The 22,995-nt window shown below is 36.3% G+C and overlaps 1 protein-coding gene across 1 annotated transcript; it reads left to right on the top strand.

The window, feature by feature from the left end:
- The first annotated feature begins 318 nt into the window (after nt 1–318).
- LOC137388440 (glutarate-semialdehyde dehydrogenase-like) lies at nt 319–20,897 on the top strand. Its single transcript, XM_068074926.1, has 10 exons — nt 319–337; nt 2,295–2,408; nt 3,778–3,877; nt 6,579–6,700; nt 7,944–8,027; nt 12,393–12,563; nt 13,060–13,176; nt 14,194–14,337; nt 17,420–17,600; nt 20,797–20,897. Exons 2-10 carry the CDS (start codon nt 2,334–2,336, stop codon nt 20,895–20,897), a joined length of 1,095 nt encoding a protein of 364 aa, XP_067931027.1. The 5' UTR covers nt 319–337; nt 2,295–2,333.
- Nucleotides 20,898–22,995: the final 2,098 nt, after the last annotated feature.

The raw sequence follows: 22,995 nt of genomic DNA, 5'->3' as shown, positions 1-22,995 counted from the left end.
TGACCTGTGTATCCTGATAATCAAAACAATTGTTGTAGGATACCTGGAGAACCTGGCTCAGGTACCCTATCTGGAAGCAGCCTATGTATTCTTACAAATATGTCAAGCTATCATTGTTTTAGAAGTATGGCAAATTTAAAAGTATCGCTGCAAAAATTAACCAGTATGCAATGCATAAGCTTAGTTATGGACAATGCCCAAATCTTCCTTACAAAAATAGGAAAACAAGATAATCAGTCTGCTTTTCAGCACCGTGTGCGAAAAAGGCAATCCTGCACAAACCAAACATCTACTGTTGATTGGCTGTTAAAAATATGCTGTCAGAAACACGAAACAGGTACTAAAACTCGGGAAATATGAGATAGTCCATGTATCCTAGTGGTCCATGTATCCTGGTCTTTCTCTACCTGTTATAACTATCTGCTATTACAATCTACTACCACTGTCTGTTAGCGCTGTCTGCTATGCTCTCACTACCCGCTGTTAGCTTATTGTTGGTGGTTAATAGTGCTGTCCTTACACGAATAATTGCTGTTGATTATCACCAGGGGTGTCGATGTAGTCCGTGTTTTTGTTGTTGCTAGATATTTGTCGTTTGTGACATGAAACGGTCAATAAGTGGGTCTCATTCAGGTTATTCTAAGTTAACATAAGTTCACACTTGCAGTGGCGATCTTCGTGGGTTCAAATCCAGCAGAATGTGAGCTTTTAATTCCTATATTTTAATAGCTACAACTGGACAAACTGAATTACACACAGACTGTTATATATATATATATATATATATATATATATATATATATATATATATATATATATATATATATATATATATATATATATATATATATATACATATATATATATACATATATATATATATATACATATATATACATATATATATATATATATATATATATATATATATATATATATATATATATATATACATATACTGCTGACCATGCATGGAGCACTCCACCCAAAATCTGATACTATTAGATTGTATCTTGATAGGAAAGATGGCGGTAGGGGACTCAAAAGTGTACAGCAGACAGTGAAAGAGGAGGAGCGAAGCATCAAAGCATATGCAGCCTCCATGGCCATCTCAGATAAGTTGCTAGCTGAATTTCAATCGGCTGCTCTCACAACGGACCTATGCCCTGATGATGAGGAAATTGACTGGCATACGAAACCTCTTCATGGTGCTTACCACCAACAAATATCTAAAGTTGGCGATCTTCACCAGACATATATGTGGCTGAACAAAGGAAACCTAACGGCCAATACAGAGTCGCTAATCATGGCAGCCCAGGAGCAAGTGCTCCCAACAAGGCAACTCCAAACGAAAATCTATCACACTAGAGACGATCCTAGATGCAGACTGTGCAAAGATGCACCTGGGACCATCCAACACATCATCAGTGGATGCAGACAGCTAGCAGGGAACGCATACACTGAGCGGCATAATCATGTCGCAGGTATTGTGTATAGAAGTCTATGTGATGAGTATGGCCTTAATAAACCACAACACTGGTGGGAAGCTCCTGGTAAGGTCAATGAAAATGACCGCGCTAAGATCCTCTGGGACTTCTACATCCAAACTGACAAGCATGTCCTAGCAAACCAACCAGATATAGTGGTGGTAGACAAGGAGAACAAGAGGGCTACTATAATAGATATAGCAGTACCCAATGACTACAATATAGCCAGCAAAGAAAAAGAAAAGGTAGAAAAATATCTCCCTCTTGGAGAAGAAATTGAAAAATGCTGGAATGTAAGAACAACCGTAATCCCAGTAGTGATTGGGGCACTGGGCGCAATAACACCGGCGCATAAAATGTGGCTTGCCCAAATACCAACAACAATCAACTCAGGTGAGTTGCAGAAAAGTGCGCTATTGGGAACAGCTAAGATCTTGAGACGAGTGCTCAAACTCCCAGGTCTCTGGTAGGAGACCCGAGTTAGAGCAGAATTTACCACCCATACGGGGTATCCGGGGTGAGGAAACAATTTTTTATATATATACATGTATATATATACATGTATATATATATATATACATGTATATATTATATATATAGATAAACTGGTTAAACTTGGTACCCCGTAAGATCACTGGTAATATCCACTCCTGATACGCTCTGCAGTTACTGAAGCATCCTTCGGACTTTAAAAAAAACCAAGAATTGACTGTAGCCTGTGCTGTTTTTATTGTTCACAGGACCTTTTAACGTATTTCGATAAATGGTCATGCACCCTGACTATATTTTAATCACTGCCACTTGTAGGGTGACACGACTAGATTGCCTGCTGATTGAGCTGGGCATATGGCAATGGCTAGGTTAGTGTCTAAAGCTGTCTCTGCTTGTCGTGTGCAGTATCTATACTCTTCTTCACATCAGGTAAGTGCAGTATGTAAGGATACACACTAGTGCTCAGGGGTGTATGCATAGGGCTATGCTTAATTGTATGTGTGAATAACATGTTATTTACATTGATATCATCAACAAAATTATGTTTTTCATTACATGCTGAAAGATGGAAAAAATAAAATGGTGGAGAATTGGATGGATGGTGAATTGTAGGTTGTAGTAATAAAAAGCTCATAAACTGAAATATGAGCTGTATGTAGTATGTTTGTATCACAAAATAAAAACTGTTGTCGATCATATGTGTGGAAGGATAAACACAAACATTCTGGGCATAGTTTACACAGGATTTTGAAACCTGTAATACAGATGCAAAAGCAAGCAAGTTGGGAATAGGGCAAAATTTTCAAAAATATTGTGATGTGATGGAATGGAATGGCATACTGTTTTGTTTTATGTTAAAGAGTGTGGGATTTATTCCAAATTGATGCAAATATTTTACAGATGCATTTTTATTAATATGCTGACATTTGCAAACATGAGAGTATGCTTACTAGTGTGAACTTGAGGTGTTCATATATGCGTGATCCACTCAATATCTGCTATTTTTGATTTTATAGTATTTCTATTCTATCAGTAGGCCTACTAGATTTTATGAGAAAGTATTTGTATTGTACTATCATTTGCGATGGTTTTTGATGTTTGAAGCGATCTGACTGCCAGGATGTTTTAAGATTAAATTCAATAAAACTTGATCACGGTTAAATTTTTCAGAGCAAGTGAAAGTGTTATTATGGGGTCTATAGTTGCAAAAAGACTGACTGAATAGAGACGCGTAACGCTGCAACTTCAACGAAATAGCCGATATCAACTATGGCAACGATGAAAACTAGTGAAATCATTTCACACTCATTTTTCTTTTGAGCTTTTTAACTACCATCAAGTTTTGTCAATTTTAATCTTGAAACATCCTGACAGTCAGATCACCTCAAACATCAAAAACCATCGCAAATGATAGTACAATATAGATACTTTCTCATAAAATCTACTCATATTCTGTGCAAGTTCACCTTTAAGCATGGCGTATGAATCCTTGACCACCATGCATCTGGCCAATCCAACTACATTCACTGCCTGCTGCACTCAACTAATGTGTGACTGGGAGATCGAAAGGTCATAGGCACTGCAAAGTTTTTGCTTAGTTGGCTGGTCATATACTCGTTAAATGTTTCAGCATTTGCAGATTTATTTATGCAGGCGATGACCTCATAACCTCAGATAGAGATAGGTTAGTTTTCAGTGATCAACTGTGCATATTTGCTGATGCAGGTGATGACCTGATACCCTCAGATAGAGAAAGGTTAGTTTTCAGCGATCAGCTGTGTTCACTCTTGTTTTTTAGTGTCAGCTGAGATGGCTAGCCAGTATGCCTGGTCTATTCAAATCAGGGTCCTACGTGAATGGGGAGTTTGTGACGAGTTGTTCTGGAGAAACATTCAAAGGTACACAGGCTAAGCTCAAATAGCGCAATCATTTTTTATCATAGCGTTCTCTTAGATGATTGGATGCCCTTCTTGCAAACCGATTTAGTTGATACCAAAGGCACTTTCCAATTATCTTCACATACGGAGTGCGTGTAAAAATGTTGGAAAAGGATTATTGTGAATTAGAATATGCTATAAGCACCCATTTACTCTTATTTATATCCATAAATTTGGAGTTGTCCTCTTCATGCCCTGCTTAGTGATTTGCGACTGATACCTGTTGTAATAGTTATGTTCACGTCTAATCTTGTTCTTTTTCCCCGTGTTTAAATATTGGCTGTTGTCGTCTCATGTCATGAAGCGTAATATTTTACCCATGCGATATATCTCAGACTAGTTTTTAGTGATTATAATATCTGGATTAGAAAAAACTGACTAGTAGCATAATCTGAGCATATAATAAAGTATCTCCCAACCTCGCAAACGCTATTATAGTATATTATCGTTATTGAGAAAAATGCGTCACAGAATTAAATTGCTATTGTTATTGAAAGGTCACAGAAGGTAATAGCAACTGGCATAGAGATTAGCGATCAATCATTGTTAGTGACTACTCGTTGACCAAGAGTAGAATAACGAGAGAATTATATTATTGTTTTATATTTTATTTTTACTTTGTATTGTTATATTATTATTTTATATTAGTATTTTATATTATTATTCCACCGGTAGCATGCGTCGTCACTCATAAATAGTAGAAAAATAGTAATAATATGAGGTGATAAACTTGATACTGAAAGGCAACAAATAATTTAATATTGATATCATACATTCGTGATTGAACACAAACTTTCTACAACTCTCGCTTGCATCAGTCCAAGAATATTTATGTAGGTAAAAACACCATAGACATCGATAATGCTGGTGGGTCTATGAATATCGATAAATAGCGTGCGATGTATATGGTGAAAGTTACTTAGGCTTTTGTACGTGTCTTTTTAATTTATAAACGTTTAGCGCGCTGCGTACATAATAGATGAGTTGAGTGTTTTAGCGATCACTTTCACTTCCATTTGTCAATCTACTTCATATTATATTGAACAATACCACGATTAATCTAACCATAACTATTCAATGAATTCAATAAAACATTTTATCATGTACCAAAAACTTTTGCTATAAGGCAAGTGCTCCGTTATTGTAGTCTATAACTATTAAAGTATTTATAGAGATCACAGTCTACGACTCTCAATTATGCACTGACAGTAATTAGCTTCCTGGATGACCGTTGAAAGGTTTAGGGATAGTCAAGAACTGGTGTTTGGGGTACTCATATGCAGTCTATATAACAATAATGTTTACCCATTGATCATGCCCTTTAGATGGTGTTAAAAACTAAGACAGAATTTGCAGGTGTTGAATACTGGCAGCATCTTTGACTTTCGCAAAACTTTTTTCGACAAGACAAATTAATTTTAATCAAGGGTAGTTTTTTTCTGGAACAATTTTTAATAATTCAACATGCTTGTGAATGGTGCTATTGTAACTATTGTTTGGTTATGCATTGCTAAGGTTTTAGGTTTATTGCGCGCTGCTGTCTATCAATATGAGCAAAATTCTATCATTATTGCAATAATTTGAAAATCAGCAAATTATTATTATTAATCTGTATTAAACTCGTTTAATGATAACATAAAACAATTTCTCACCTTTGGCTGTTTTTAAAAATCGAAATATTCTACTTAACATATTTTTTGAATTAATATTCTTATGCTCAGATATAATAATGTTTAGATAGAGGTCCGAATAGGCAAAGGTCAAAGGTCAAAGTGGGCAGCATTTGAACGTAATGGCAGCCTGAGGTAAAGAAATCTTAAATTGGCCTTGACAAAAAAACAGATATGCAACAATTTTTGCTGTACAGTCGACCCGCCATACGACATTAATTCGTTCCAGTGTTGGCAACATGAATTGGAAATGTCGTAGAGAGGGGTATAGAAACTTTTATTAATTATTTAATGCTAGTAATACTGGTGAAACCATCAAAATTTTATATACATATTGTGCATATTAAAAATTAGTAACAAAATATCATATTAACTTTGATAACTATATTTGCCTACATTAATTTTAGTGTATTTAGTGGTTATGATCCGCTTATGACTATAATTATGGTTGAGACCCACGACTAACGGATTAAAGTTAAATATGTAGTTATATAGTTATATGCGTATAAAGAGTTGAAGATTATAGCAATTATTACATTATACGCTAAACTGCACAATAAGTTTTCACTTTCCTTTACTTTTCATAAATTTACGTTTCGCTCACACAATATCGAGCATTTACAAAACATGGAGAATACTGGAATGACAGAGAGCAAACATTGTACTCTTTCAGGCACACTTTTTAGCGTGGTGGAAAGGATTTTGGTGAATAGTATATCGACATGTTTGTTATTCAGACGTTTTCAGCACACCGACCACCAAATGTAAATTTTGAGATACATTTTTGCTGATGTCATATGCCGAAAAAATGACACAAGGGAACGGAAAAATATCGTGTTCCACATCGTAAGGCAGAAAAACCCATAAAACAGGAACATCGTAACCTGAGGGTGCGCTGTGTAAGGATTATGAACTTTGCTTGGCCTGTGAAAGTCTTTGCAAAGTTTTGCATTTTAGGAACCTAATTTAACCTCGACTGTTTTTTTCCGTAGTTTACAACCCAGCTAATGGAAATGAGATTGGAGAGGTGAGTGATATGAATGTCGAGGATACAAAGCTTGCTATTGAAGCTGCACACAAAGCGTTTCCTGAATGGAGTCGAAAGACAGGAAAGGTAAAGGCTTAATCTTTCAAATTCTGAGAATAAAACACTGAGCTTTTTATTCTTTTTCAAACTGTGAGGTCCTTGAAAAGATTATATTTGTGAGTCGTTTATCTGTTCCTAGCTGCAAGCTACACAGCTATACACGTTTCATGGTTAATTGGGACCGGTGTTTCCTGCAATAAGGAGAAATCCCGAAACGGAAACTAATTTTTCAAGGTATATTTTTCAAGGTGAGCCCGATTTTAACACCAGAACATTTGAACTGCTCTCTAAACATATTGTATTATTTCCTATATAATAAGTAAGTAAATTAAAGTTATCTTGATTGACTTTCAGTTTATATTTCAAGGTCAGTCCTAGTATTTCAAGCCAGAGAATAAATACACTTACGTAGTATGTACTTCATCTGGTCTGAATATTCGTACTGGTGATTGACTTGTTTCGTTGTGAATGTATTTTATGGTTTCGTTTATAAATTTATTTTGAGTATGTAAATTTGTATTTTTGTTTTTAATGATTTTTATGTATTTGTTTTTAACATTTTTATTTTTATGAACAAGCTTTATTAGGGTAGTAAAGATCTTGCCTATGTGACTATCTAAAATAAGTCAAAGACCAAATGTTCTGTACGGAAAGGGAGACAAGTTCAAATCACCAGTGCAATAATATTCCTTTTAGGATTTAAAAAACTGGATCAGCCAGTTTCTCCAACCTGAGCATGTTGCAAGTAAATTAAATATATTTATTACTTAACTATTTGTTTGCTAGGTTTTGTTGAGAATGTTAGAGTATGTAGAGCTAAGGCTACATATAGATGATAAAATCATCGATTTCACAAATGGCTAAAAGGTATAGCTAAACATGTGCTCATTAAATGAAGAGTAATTCACCGACAAACAGATGGAGCCAACTTTGATCATCAGCAACTTTGGTATAAAATGAAATACAAATGGAGCTGAAGCCTAATCGAAAAAAAACTCCTTCTAACCAAATTAAAAATCAGGGTTAAAAGGAAACATTTCAAATATGTTTTGGAGCCTAAATAGCAAGGTTGTCTATCAATGATCAGAACTGGTGATAATAGCCTAGGTTATTGCATTAGCAATACTTAGCTGACTAACTTAACAGGTATTGTCCTGTCTTGAGGAACGCAAGCTAATTGGTTATTTGTAGCGAATAGTATAATTTTTGCATTTCTATATCTTATTTTTGAGTTGTGGTAGATCTATGTATGTCTCTATTGGCTGTCTAGGAACGTGGGGCTTATCTTCGGAAATGGTTTGAGTTGACGGTGGAGAGTGCAGAAGAAATGGGAGACATGCTTACTTCAGAAAATGTATGTAACCTTTTTGTTTTTTTTACTGTCATTACTGTTATTACACTCACCTTCACATTGCATTTGTCTTCACATTGCAATTCCCTTCACATTGCATTCTTATTCGCATTGCATTTTTTTCACATTGCATTCATTCCTCTTCACATTGCATTCCCCTTCACATTGCGTTCATGTTCACAGCACATTCTTCTTCACATTGCGTTCACATTCTTTCACATTGCACTCATTTTCAAATTGCACTCAGTTCCATATTGCACTCGGTTTCACATTGAATTCAGTTTCACATTGCATTCAATTTCACATTGTGCATTCCTCCTTTAGGTTTCTTATACAGTGTACCCTCGAGATACGATTACCCTGATATACGATTTTTTCACCTTACGAAGTCGAACATTGTGTGATCTTCACCTCGCTATACGAATTTTATTTCACCATACGATTTTGAAAAAAGTTTCGCCCGTGTTAAAATTTGGCGGTTGGTGTGCTCATAACGCACGTCGAAATAAAAAAGACACCGAAATATAGTTTGCCAAAAACATTTTCAGAATGTTTAGAAGAGACACGATAATCGACTTCTCTCATGGCAGCATTCCGCGTGGAAAATTTCGTGTGAAATTCACAAGCGAGAACAAATATTCATTTGTAGCGTTATAATATATTTTGCTATAAGCTTTTAGTCAGTATACAACTACAAGTATTTATATTTCATTCGTTAGCTATAGAAGCTGAGACCGATACAAACGTTACAAAACGAAGGAAAAATGATTTCTATGTCAACAAAGTTGGACGTCGTAAATAAGAAGCAGGCACACGTATTATTAACATTGTCAAGGAATATGATCGTAACCATTCAGCATTTGCAATTATTATCAGAACAAGAACTCTATTAAAGCAAGCACAGGAAGGAGTTTACGACTGAAGATTCGAAGGAGTTAGAAGGCCATGCATGCGACCAGCTTTCAAAATGAGCAAACATTTAGCAAGGGCGAGGAGGTAGAAGATACAGAAAACCCCACATCGGCAGAAATATTTCAAGTGATTAATTTACTGATGTGGACTGGTATATTAAAACAATGCATGTATAATATTTTATCTCTTGTGTGACATGTTGTTTATATTTTATTCATTTTATTTGCATCCTTCTGATTTTATGTTTTATTTCCTTGTTTAACCATGTCTTTGCAGGTGGGCTTGTTATCTCCTACGTGAATACAATTCATCTTATGTATGTAACTCATATAACTAACTACTCAAGATAGTTGACGCATCCACATTACTTTCTGAAACTTGTTAAAGCCCTGTCATCTACGGTATAAATACGTACAAACTTTGTACATATGGTTACATTGATTCTTGTGCACATTTCATACAAGAGGAAATACTGTAGCACATTCTCTGGATCCTTCTACAAAAGTTATTTAGCTAGCAGTTTTTTTTCTTTTAAACCAGAAGAAAAATTGGACAGGACTAGACAACTTTTAGCCTGCTAAAAATTCTATTCCATTACGTATTAAATTAATCTTCAAGTGTACAGCAACATATTAGTATTGATACGTTTTTGCCTCCTCTCTGCTTTATTTGCTATATGTATCAGCTAAAGTCAAGTTACTCCAAAGGTATGTACGTCGTGTATAGTAAATAAAATATCATTTTTCTTTTCGGTAGCCATTAAATGGTCAGGCGTGTGAGAGGCTGCTTTCGATAACTGCATCGCTCGGCCTTTCTTATTTAGTCTGGTTGAAAAAGGTTTCAACCAGACACGCTAAATTTTATAATGAAAGTGAAAACAGAAACTTACGAAGGATAAAACTTCGTGATAAAAAGTTGAAATTCAGTAAAATAGTTCAAAATACATACTAAAACTCAGTTTAAAGTGTAAGTTTAGCAAGCCAAACTTATTCGAAGTGAATTCAATGTTTATGTTATGCGTACATTTTGAAGGTAAGAACTTCTTACCGTACGATCTGCATTTGGTAATGTCAAGGGAGAAATTTGTTATTTAGTATTTAATAAATGTTTAAAATTGAATTAATAATGAATATAAAAAAAAGGCTAATAATAATAATTTGATATTTAAATAATAATATGAAATGTACTGTTTTTGTGCGTTTCCTTTGAGTGAAATACTACAATGGTTCTATGGTTCTATGTGTAATGGTTAGCCTCTGGACCTTGAGTTCAATTTCTCCCAAGACAAATTTTGACCGCAGACAAAGTGGCACTTCTGCCCCACAAAAATCAGACCGTTGCTATAAAGCAAAATTGAGCCAACAAATCAATCAATGGGGATGGGTACTACTATAATTTCCTTGAAATCAGTTTGACAGTATCACACTGTTGCCAATAATGAGCCCAAGTATCAATGCTCACAACAAGTAGTGTTAGGATTGTGAGATTATGAGGCCTACTATCTCTTGTGGGTAACTCTCTGCAGGTAATTATCCTACAATTGACAATAACACGCCAGTGGTTTGTTTCTAAGCGTCTGGGAACTCTATTTTTCTCCAAAGGTCAAAATAACAATTATTCTGTCAAGGCTTACAAGCTCAAGCAAAAATAACAATACGCTTATATACTTAGCCCTATTTGTTATGGCCTTACTAGGTTAAATGGGTACGTATCTGTTAGACGCGTAGCAGTAGCTCTTACTGTAAACAGGGGCGGCTGAGTTAGCTTTCTTCTCTCAGGGCTTTATGGCTTCCTGGCTTGCCACCTCTTTTGGGTGAATCGTGTTTGTTGAGTCTATCCTCAGCGAGCTGGTTGCTGCTGGCTCCTTGGCTATTTTGGGCTTATGTTAATCCTCCTATCTTGGCTCTTCTTTGCGGCTCCCCTTTGCCGTCTGGCTCGCTGCCAGCTTCTCCTGCTCTTCCCTTGATTTTGCCCCTCTTTTATACTTGTCCTTGAGCCATTGTCGAATGTCATTGGTTGGTTGTGTTTTACTTGCGGTCTTTGCGTAAGCTTTTGTTTAATTTATATTTCAGATTCTTTGCGGTGAGCTAAAATTCCTAACTGTGGTTGGGATTCCATGATGACAAGCGAATGAGAAGTGAAAAATATTTTAAGTCCGGTAACAAATTGTACAAAACTGGCCATAACTCAAAAACTAACAGTGGCAGCCTTATAAAATTAATTTTACAGTAATCCTCGTCCTAAGACGCTACTAGCTAGCTAATTTATATGAAGCAAGAGAAACTATTATCATATTATGCCATTCTTTTTACAACCATTTCGTCAATATTTTCTCATAAAATACAATATCTGAGTTAATGAATAATTATGCTATATTTTTTTACTGCTCTACAATACAACATTTTCTAGACTATAATGTTGTTATAAGCTATAACTAAATATACTAAATAAAGTGTTGTAAATGATTCTTTCACTGATGGCTGGTTGCTGATCTGGTGCATGCCGGCTGCTTCTTCGCTCCAACAAGTCATAAATTTGGCTGGCTCCTGTAATATTGGCGATATACCTCCATTTTTGCCTGATACTCTGTAGAGTTGTTTGCTTCGCTGAATATTCATTAATAATTGTTGTAGCCAGTTAGTCTCTTTCATATTAAGTGGTGTTGGTCAATAATAATTGTGATTTAGCAACAATTTTATGCTGTTTTTCATTCATTAAGCTTTTCATTATAATGATCAGACAACTCCCAATCGAACTGATGTCCCATATATTCACATTGCATCAGCTGTGATGGTTGGACAACTCCCATGATTGATATTTCTAGCAGCATAGCAATTGCCATATAGTTCATGTCTGCTTATTGATGCATCACAGTGCTTGTTGCAATGTTTTGCAGCAGTTGTGGTATTAGGTGATCCCACAATTTATTATTTCTTTTGACTTTTGGTCATCTATTGCTTCAAACCCTAACAGTAAACCGATTATAATTTTTGCATTTTACAGTATTGCAGATTATAATCACTAGGTGCACTTAATACAATGCAGCTACTGTATCTAACTATAGTTACTAAAGTTAACATACTATTTTGTTACTAATTTTCAATATGTACAGCATTTTTATAAAATTTTGAACGATTTTTACCTTTTTTTTTTCATTGTATAATTACAATGGTTTTTATACCCGGACATACGATTTTTTCACCATACGATGCAAACCTTGGAACGGATTAATATCGTATCTCGAGGGTGCACTGTATTGATTTTTGCAACTTTGCAATTTGTCTGCTGAATTCTTCAAAAGTGAAATATGCAATTGGGCTTAAATATACACCTTTGCTCAATAGTACTTATACAACGTAGTGATCTCAATTTTGTCAGGTCAAATGTCACTGGAGTTGCAGAGCTAATGGTATAGTCATATGCATTGACTGCGCTTGGATTGTCTCATTTCTTCAGGGTAAACCTTTGGCTGAGGCTCGTGTGGATATGATGTACGCTGCTTCCTTCTTGGAGTTTTACGCTGAAGAGGCAAAGAGAGTCTATGGAGAGACAATTCCTGCCAGTCCAGCAAACAAGCGTGCTGTCGTAATGAAACAACCAGTTGGAGTTGCAGGCCTGATCATACCAGTGGGTATTCTCATAGACTCGTTGAGTTGAACATGTTCTGTACTAGAATACAGCTTGCAGCTGCGCTTATTTGTAACAACTAAACATGCAGACAGGTTCTGACTAGTAATCCCTAGACAAATAATTGACTCTTTTTATTGACAATATTATAATCTTTTTTCAGCAACCAATTTAAAGAAATTTTATGTGTGTGAAAGTTTTAGTAAGGCATATACATTTCGTTGTTGCTCTGTATTTTTCACTTTATTGTTTTCCACTCAGTAGGGTTTATTGTATTTATTCTATAGATCTACATAGTTAACTCTATGAAATGATATTTAATACATACCATAGTATGAAACTTAGACCGAATCTGTGTTCACTGAGGGTTCATTTGAAAATTTGTCTGCTATCATTATCAATGACATACACGTAACAGCTTGACAGAAACATTTGGTATCGGTGTGAAGATTCGATAACTCCAAACTTGTATGCCACTTTTGTTATTTGTATTTAGTGGAATTTCCCGCCATCTATGTTGGCTCGCAAGGCAGCTCCAGCTCTTGCTGTCGGCTGCACTGTGGTTGTTAAAACTCCTGAGGACACCCCCTACACACCCATGGCCATGGCTGAGGTTAGTTGCTACTGTTCCATTGGTTCACGTTTGTATGCAAATCCTTTTCACAGAAACATAGAGGTACCGATATGGCTTGCAAGACAAACTATTGATGGATCTTTGTTGTTTTTTAATAATATGAATTCACATTGTTGTTTTATTTCATTGCGTTTCAACGATAAAAATCTTCAAAATTATTGATACAATTCTAAAAATAACTGAAATGTTTTGTTCATTGTTGGAGAGATCATAGTAGAAAGATTATATTAATATGCTAAGCAATTTGCCTCTAAACAACTTATAGGCTAAAGTAGCCTGGTAACGGCTGAAAGTGATATTTCGGCTAAAACCATTCGAGACAGTGTGTGTGTGCGCGTTTGTATCTTACTGCATGGAGTTCCTACCTTAGAGACAGACAGTAGCCGCCAACGGCGGTGTGAGAGACTTGATGGCAGCACATTCGCGAGGCTACACTTTTGTGACGCTATATAACTTAACACAAACTTTAAATTTAATTTAAACAGATTTACATGTACATTTACATGTACATCGGAAAAAATACATTTTCATCTTATACTAAACTTAATTCTAATTTCGTTTTCGTGTTTATTGTTTATTATTTTCCAGCTTGACTTTGTTACCTCGCATTTAGTCACACTTTTGCTTTAACCACTAGGCTGTTTTTTAAATGATTTTTCAAACTGATTCGACGAGATGGATCGAGGGATGCTGTTTTCATATGCGCCTTTTCGTACATTTGCCTACTTAGTGACCGCCTCGAGAACCGTTTTGTACGCTCGTATTTCAAATTTGTATCGTTTCCTCCAGATAAAGATTTGCTCGGAGTTGTTGTTGTATCTCCAGTTTCTTGTATGTTAGGACACTCGTATTTTGAGGTACGGCTGTAATGAAAGCTTTCTGCAGCAAGATATTTAAGATTAACCCCTGTTTTATTTTGGAAATTTGCAACATCAAGTGTGATGCTGTTTAGCCCCGGAAGAGATAATTTGTTTAACCAGATAATTATGCTTGCAGTTGGCTGACAGAGCCGGTATACCCAAGGGAGTCGTCAATGTCATATCATGCAGCCAAAAGAATGTGGCTGATGTTGGTTCTCTCTTTTGCTCTGATCCGAGGATCTCTACGATCTCGTTCACTGGGTCTACTGAAGTTGGTCGGGTAAGTTGTTTTCTTGTTGTGAACTTGAAGCACTCATTGAGTAGACAGTTTATATTTAAATCTTTAATTTCTGGAATTCGAATAAGCTGATGTGATCAAAAGTGTGTATTTGCTTGATATATGTGTCGTCCATACTCATGACTAAGATAGGTTGGGAGTAAATCAACTTTGTGTAAATGTTAACAGAAGTTGATAAACTTATGTTGTATTTAGGACAACTTGTTTGTTAGCCGAATTGTATTTACGACAATAAGGATGGTGTGCTTGTTGGCTGAGTTGTGTTTAGGACAGTTCACCGTACTATTTCCTTCTGTTCAAAAATAAAATATAAATGTATTTTGTATCAGGCCAATTCAGAATTACAAAAAATAAAATTTAGAAAATGTAGATTTTAAAACTAGAAATTCCCCTGCCATACAGCCCACGACCTGATAATGGAATAAGTGATAATGGAAAAAGTGATAATGGAAAAAAGAAAGGGTAGTGCTGGTTGTTGAAAAAGTAGTTGTCAGCAGGAATTGACAGAGTATAGTTTAAATGAGGGTTGTTCGAGATAATATAAAATAAATTTGAGGGAGCACGACTTCAAAAAGGAAATTCTAGTAATCTAGGAATTTGACAGGAGAACTTGTTGGCACGTATGACATAGTTGCATTTGAGCATTATATGTAATGAAATGTTTCTCATTACATCCAGTACATGTGAGCTGTGATATGTTTTTGTCAAGTCTGCCTAGAAAGTTGTTACGCAGTTCTTGAAAATCAGGACAATGCAAAGATTGAAAATGAGGAATGTGATGAAGGGGGGCAGCATTGGGGGGAGCAATATTGTTTTGTGCAATATTTTCATGGTCAATGATGTCCATAAAATCATGATCATCATCTGGAAACAAAGGGGCTGCCAAGTCCATGTCATTTACATCGCCTACAACATCTACTAAAGAATTATCTGGATCAGATGAGTTGTTGTTATTAATTTGAGTAGCGTGCTGTTGAACATTAGCATTTGATGTTGATGGTTGCTGTGAGGACCTTCTATTTATCCTCCTATTGAGCTGTAATAACTGAGAGACACGTGGACGGCCGCTGCGTCGGCCACGACGTGGTGTTTTGGGAAGTTGTATGTCCATAGTAGTTGTCAAGTTATTTTGAAATTAAATTCACAAAGTCAATTATGCAAAACAAAAGGTTGTAAAAATTCACACCTAATCTACCACTATCTCAGACCTGTTTTACAACAACAAAATGAAGATTAATTAAAGCTGTAGGCCTAACCTACTGTAATGTATGTAATTTAACAACAGCAATAAGGAAATATGTTTATTATATCTCTGAAATGCAATATCAAAAGTAAAATGGCAAGCTGCTGTGTAATATACACAGTTTGAAAGTTGGTTGTGTTGAATGTAGAATGGTTTTGATAGCAATCTAGCAGAAAGCAAGTATGAGCGTTAACACGTCTGGAAGTTTTCTGCAAACTGGAGCAAAATAAAAAAATGATCTCGTCATAAAGGGTCGTTGTAGTTCGACCTTAGCTTGTACATAAGATGTAAAAAATTTTGGCTAACGTTCTAAATAATTTAATGAAACCTTTGGTAATTGGAAAAAAACATAGGCTGATAAACTGTGTACCACAATTTCGTACCTGTAAATCGGTCTACGCCTCAAACGGTCTACGTTTATTATAGAAACCTTCGGATAAATAAATTCGAACAATTATTCTTATATTTGAATTTTATATTAATTTTATAAAACCAAATAATTATTTTTATAATTAAATATTTTTGCAAGATATTAAAAACGGAAAAATATTAGAAACCTTCGGCAATTAGACGATGCTATAGACTGATGAAATGAGCACGGTTTTCTCGTGAAATGCGCCCCGCTTAATAGTTCTACTATCTGTCGCACGGCTTTATTGGCATATCGTTGGCCGGTCTTAATTTTGATTAAATGAAGCTTGTCAAGTTTTTATCGCAGTTTTTGGCAAAATTGATCTGTCTATTTATGTATAATCCGATCAGATGGGTTAGTTTTAGGATATTGCGGTAACCTTTCAAAGACTTGGTAACATATTTAAATAGGTTTATATGTGTTTTGTATCGTTATTATACTTAAACGACTCTACAGAAAAATGGTTAAATTTGTTGAAGAAATTTTGGTACAACGGTTTGCGACGGTCGTTAATTAATAGTTTTCGGGAGTTGTGTGCACATATGCATTTATCATAAATCTCCCAACCGATCGCTTCGCTCGTGTTTGGTCAGGGAATTATCAAAGCTGCGTATTCCCAAAAAAGCTTTAAAAGGCCTTGTAACATTTTAACTTGAATTAATATTGAGTTCGCCATAAGTAAACACGGATATAAAGACTGTCCATATGATATCATAATATCTAGATAGTGATATGAAGACTGTCTGTATGATATCATAATATCTAAATAGTGATATGAAGACTGTCTATATGATATCATAATATCTAGATAGTGATGTGAAGACTGTCCATATGATACCATAGTATCTAGATAGTGATATGAAGACTGTCCATATGATATCATAATATCTAGATAGTGATGTGAAGACTGTCCATATGATATCATAATATCTAGATAGTGATATGAAGACTGTCCATATGATATCATAATATCTAGATAGTGATATGAAGACTGTCCATATGATATCATAATATTTAGATAGTGATATAAAGACTGTCTATATAATACCATAATATCTAGATAGTGATATGAAGACTGTCCATATGATATCATAATATTTAGATAGTGATATGAAGACTGTCCATATGATATCATAATGTCTAGATAGTGATATGAAGACTGTCTATATGATATCATAATATCTAGATAGTGATATGAAGACTGTCTATATAATACCATAATGTCTAGATAGTGATATGAAGACCGTCCATATGATAAGGCTAACCTTTTTCGATATTTTTGTTATTGACCCCATCACTGATAAGTTCAGAGTAAAGAAATTGCGGTTGTTGTGTTTTTGTCAGCGAATAAGTTGATACTTTGTGATTATCTTGAGTTATGTGGTGGACTATTCACTATTATATTGCAGATACTGATGAAAGACTGTGCTCCTCAAATAAAGAAATTAAGTCTAGAACTCGGAGGTCTTGCCCCTCTGATACTCTTTGACTCTGCTAACCTCAAGAAGGCTATACCGGATATCCAAGCCGGCAAGTTTAGAAATACTGGTCAAGCCTGTATCAGTGCTCAAAACATTTTAATTCAAGAAGGTATGGGAGTTGTCTATTCATGTTGTCATATTAATGAGGGTGTTGTCTATTCATATTTAATTATGTACCAGACAATGTTGATGCATATAACTGCCAGGTATTATTGCCAATAAGAGTATTAACTACAGAACATTAAAGGTGGTATCATTTACCACTAAATTTGCTTACAAAAGTTTGCCGATTTATTTGAATGACTCACGTTTTATGGAATGAAATTGAATAAAATAATCATTGATTGGGTTACCTCAAAACAATTTATTACCTTTCAATACTAGGTATTTGCATTTTTAACTATTGATAATTTCCCAATCAGATCAAAAACCATCATTTTTCAATATCCGCTTATAGTTTGCTCATTATATGGTCTCTAACAATATGGCTAGGAGAAGCTTAAGTTCCAAGGCTATATCTAAACTAACGTCTCTACTTGTATTAATAAAACCTCTATTTCAAGTACTGTAACTCTCTCTGTTTTTATTTTACAGTAACATTTGCTAATATATTGCGACTCTCAACTCACTGATCCATTTGTTTATTTAAGTTCATGCTAAAATAAATTATAAAAGTTATTTCTAAATATATAATATTGTGCTTAAACGTTTCTTTCACAAGTTTGTTGTTTCGATTACCTTTTATATAAATGTAGCCATTTCTTGAAGCATCGATTCATCCAAAGAAAAGCAAAGTGAAAGATGTCAATGTTTGTACATACGTCTTTATGTCTGTACATCTGTATGTCTGTACGTCATCATTCATTATTTGGGTGACATTACAGATAAAACATTTTTGGCGCTTGGGGTGTCATCAGGCACCAAAATAAAGTGAACATTCGAGTGTTTTTCCTAACAACTGGCAAAGATGTCTTTCCTTATTTTCATTCAGGTCGAGTATTCTCACATGATTTGTGTATTGTACATTTGGTCTTAGTTATACATGCCGTACTGATAATGTATAAACACTCATGTTAGGTATATATATATATCATATACTGATAATGTATAATCACTCATGTTAGGTATTTATATACCATATACTGATAATGTAAAACACGCATGTTAGTTATATATACCATATACTGATCTTGTATAAACACTCATGTTAGGTATATATACCATATACTGATCTACTATACAAACAGCAATCGTTGTCTGTGTGGGTGTGTGTGTGTAATTGTGTGTCCGCCTTATAGAGTATCGTACTTTTTGGACTATTAGCCGCTACTTTTTTCTGATGGTTTGTGAGCCATGCGGCTTATATAAGGGTGCGGCTATTTTGTGGTTTTTTCTTTCACCGCTAGGGCGCATTAACGGGAATCTCCAGTTAGTGCGCCTTTATACATAACCTGTTCATCATTTTACACAAAAATCACGTGATCTCTGGTTAGTGCGCCTCTTTACAATGCCCAACGGCACTGTTCCGTTTTAAACAGCAAAGTTGCTGCCGTGGTAAAAAGCACCGTCCCGAGTTCTGCCGCCTTTACAAAGGTGCCTATACAGTTATACAAATGTACTACTCATTAAAAAAAATAAATTAATGAGTAGTAATTTACATGCAATTAATATTTACTGCCAACCTGTACCAAGGTCACGTAAAGGTTTGTTTCTTGCGGTCACTGGAAAAAACGCAGTTCTCCCCTACTAAATTTCCACATCATGAAGGTAAGTACTTTTTATTCAATGTTGTATTGTCTATAAATTGCCACACTTCCAATACATAACCGTTTCACTTGCGTCCATGTACAAATTTAGCTATCAGCCTACTGCCAGCCATTTTGCTGATATTGCCTCATATGTATACAATATTTTTTCAATTTTAAACTCCATCTAGAACGTTTGTTTTGGTTATACATTTCATTTTGCTAACATGTTAACAAGCACTGCTATGCAAAAAAATCATTGTATCTATACTTTGTGCATTTTAATTATCTGTGTAATCACAAAAATCTGAATCGGCTATAATGTCATCAACATAAGTAATTGTTTTCTAACTCGGTGGCGTTTTCAAAACTTACGCAAAAAATGGTTGTTTTTAAGTTGGAGATTCTCAAACAAAAATCTAAAATTGAATTTTAAGCTAATTTTATAGAGAAATCTTTGGACAACACTGTCACTACCATAAAAGTCTTAAAGGTCATTGGGTATGTTATCAACGAATAATAAAATTCAGATACTAGCAATTGCTGGGAAAGTCGCAAAAATGTGTCTACGGCGGTCGACCACAGAAAACGCATGAATGAGTCTACTCCATTCAAAGGGTTGAAAACGTTAGATTTGCCGCTGTTTGTGATAGTAAATATGTTCATTTCCTTCCGCAGCTGAATTACTTTTACTTTTTTTCCAGCTACGAGTACTACAGAACTACAGCTACTACAGAACTTGTACAGGTACTTCTACTGCGTCTTACCTACTAAATTTCTACATCGAAAAGGTTAGTACTTCTTATTCAATGTTCTATTGTCTTTGAATTGCCACACCTCCACCTCTTAAAACATTGGATTTGCAACTGTTCGTGATAGTAAGCATGTTCATTTCCTTCCGCAGCTGTTTTACTTTTACTTTTTTTCCAGCTACGAGTACTACAGAACTACAGCTAATACAGAACTTGCACGGGCATTCCGAGCGTTGCGATAGGCGATGGTGAGAAGAAAACGAGCAGAGTATATTACAAAAAAGCACACCATCTCATTCACTTTTAGAAACACTTGAAGCAGTACGATGCCTTCCAAAAGGCCTACTGCCCAAATGCAAGAACAGATTGATTCCAGTCGAGAAAGAGACCGAATTCGCAAAGCAGCAGCTAGATGAGCAGAAACTGCAGAGCAAACACAGCTATGCCCACAACGAAACAGAACTGCTACTGCAGCTGCTAGAAGTACAGAAACTGCAGAGCAAACACAGCTACGCCTACAACGAAACAGAATAGCAGCTGCTAGAAGAGCAGAAATCGCTGAACAAACACAGATACATCGAGAGCAGGCCAGAATAGATGCTGCAGCTGCTAGAAGTGCAGAGACTGCTGAGCCGACCCAGCAGCGACTCCCATGGCAAGATACACTAACTACAGCAGCTGCTTGGCCACCATAACGTACCAGGCACCGTCCATGGGCAGAAAACTTTGCACTTGACTATAATCCTGCAACACAGTATAGGGCCCATCAGAAACTTTTTATGGAACGAATGCCTAAAAAATGTTCCAGATGTAATGCCTTACGTTGGAAAGACGAGAGGCCAGGCATTTGTTGCAACAATGGGAAAGTTCGCCTACGACCACTCTCTGAGGATATTTCACCTGTATTGACTCACCTATTCCAAGGCGTAAATCCTGATTCTGAACATTTTTTGGGAATATACGAAAATATAACAGCTGTTTTCAAATGACATCATTTGGAGATAAAACCATTGATGAACCTGGATTTAACCAAACTTTCAAGGTTCAGGGTCAAGTCTACTATTTGATTGGATCCTTGCTTCCGATACCGGGTGAGCAACCACAGTTCCTGCAAATCTATTTCATGGGTGACCAGCAGGCAGAGGCAGAACGTCGGCGTGGTATTGTTGAAGGAGTGCGATTAAACGTAATCCGTGAGCTGCAGGATGTTCTACACGAGCAAAATAAATATGTGTGTGATTTCAAAACTGCTCAGGAGAGGCTGCCTGAAAACACGGATGACTTGCGAATTGTCATTCATGCTGACAAACACTTTGTTGGAGAGCATGAAAGGAGATTCAATGCTAATGTCATCGATGAAGTTGCCATTCAAATAGTTAGACATAAGTTTGAAAGGTGGGATATTGTTCTGCACTTGCGTAGCAATGAACTGCAAAGGATATCTGAGACGCACAGAGCATATGACAAACTGCAGTATCCACTCATTTTCTGGCGAGGTGACAATGGCTACAACTTCCAGCTGCGACAGACTGACATTTGCACAGGAGAGCCAGGTACATGAAAGGTTTCTGCTATGGATTTTTATGCTAGCAGACTGATGGTTCGTGATGGTAGCTTCAACTACATTCACAGGTGCCGAAAACTGTTTTTGCAGTTTGCAGTTGACATGTACGCTAAAATTGAAACTGAAAGACTTAGCTTTATTTGCCACAATCAGACACGGCTAAGAGCTGATGACTACATCCACCTGCGTGATGCAGTGGCTGATGATTGCAATGCAAACCAACTAGGTAACATGGTGATTTTACCTTTGTCTTTTACTGGTGGCCCGCGCTACATACACAAGCGTACACAGGATGCCATGACCATATGTGTGACATTACGGCAGACCAGACCTCTTCATAACATTTACCTGCAACAGCAAATGGGATGAGATTTCCAATGAATTGCTGCCTGGTTAGCAAAGCTATGACAGACACGGTGTGGTTGCAAGAGTGTTTCACCTAAAACTAAAGCAACTAATGGATTACATCACCACCGGTGCAATATTTGGCGCTGTGCGATGCCATATGTACACCATTGAATGGCAGAAACATGGACTTCCTCATGCACACATTCTAATTTGGTTATGCGATCGCATCAGGCCAGAACAGGTTGATTGTGTCATTTCTGCGGAAATACTAAATAGAGTGAAAGACCCTGAGCTATTCGAAATTGCCACTAAGCACATGGTACATGGTCCATGTGGCCAGATAAACCCCGGTTCACCCTGCATGAAGGACGGCACATGTACCAAGAAGCACCCTAAGGCTCTCATTAATGACACAGTTACTAGCATAGATGGGTATCCATTGTATCGTCATCGTTCCGCTGATGATGGAAGTTTCACCAAGCAACACACATTGCGAGCTGCTGGAGAGGCCTACAACATCACTTTGGACAATAGATGGATAGTGCTTTACTGCTCTTTGCTGTCCAAAGTATTCAATGCACACACCAATGTCAAATTTTGCAACTCCATGAAGTCCATCAAATACATTTGCAAATATGTCAATAAGGGTAGTGATGAAGCAGTGTTCGGTTTGGAAAGAGATGGAGCACAGGTTGATGAAGTAGCTTGCTATGAGAGTGGAAGGTACATCAGTGCAAATGAAGCAATGTGGCGCATCTTCAGTCTGCCCATTCATGCATGACACCCTACTGTCCAGCGTCTGAGTGTCCATCTCGGAAATGGCCAGAGAGTGTATTACACTGAAGCAAATCTTCAGCAACAACTTCAAGAACCACGTGACACTACCCTTACAGCCTTTTTCAAGCTTTGTACACTTGATGGTTTTGCCAGGACGCTTCTCTACTGCCAATTGCTAGCCTATTACACTATTGACGCATCCACAAAATGCTGGAAGAGATGAGTTCATGGAGCTGCAGTGCCTGATCATCCTGGCATATATCAAACTGATGCCCTAGCACGGGTATACACAGTTCACCCCAACAATCATGACTGTTT

The sequence above is a fragment of the Watersipora subatra genome, chromosome 2 (genome assembly GCF_963576615.1).
Source record: "Watersipora subatra chromosome 2, tzWatSuba1.1, whole genome shotgun sequence".
NCBI classification, from domain to species: domain Eukaryota; kingdom Metazoa; phylum Bryozoa; class Gymnolaemata; order Cheilostomatida; family Watersiporidae; genus Watersipora; species Watersipora subatra.
This window is presented reverse-complemented; position numbering and strand designations above follow the sequence as displayed.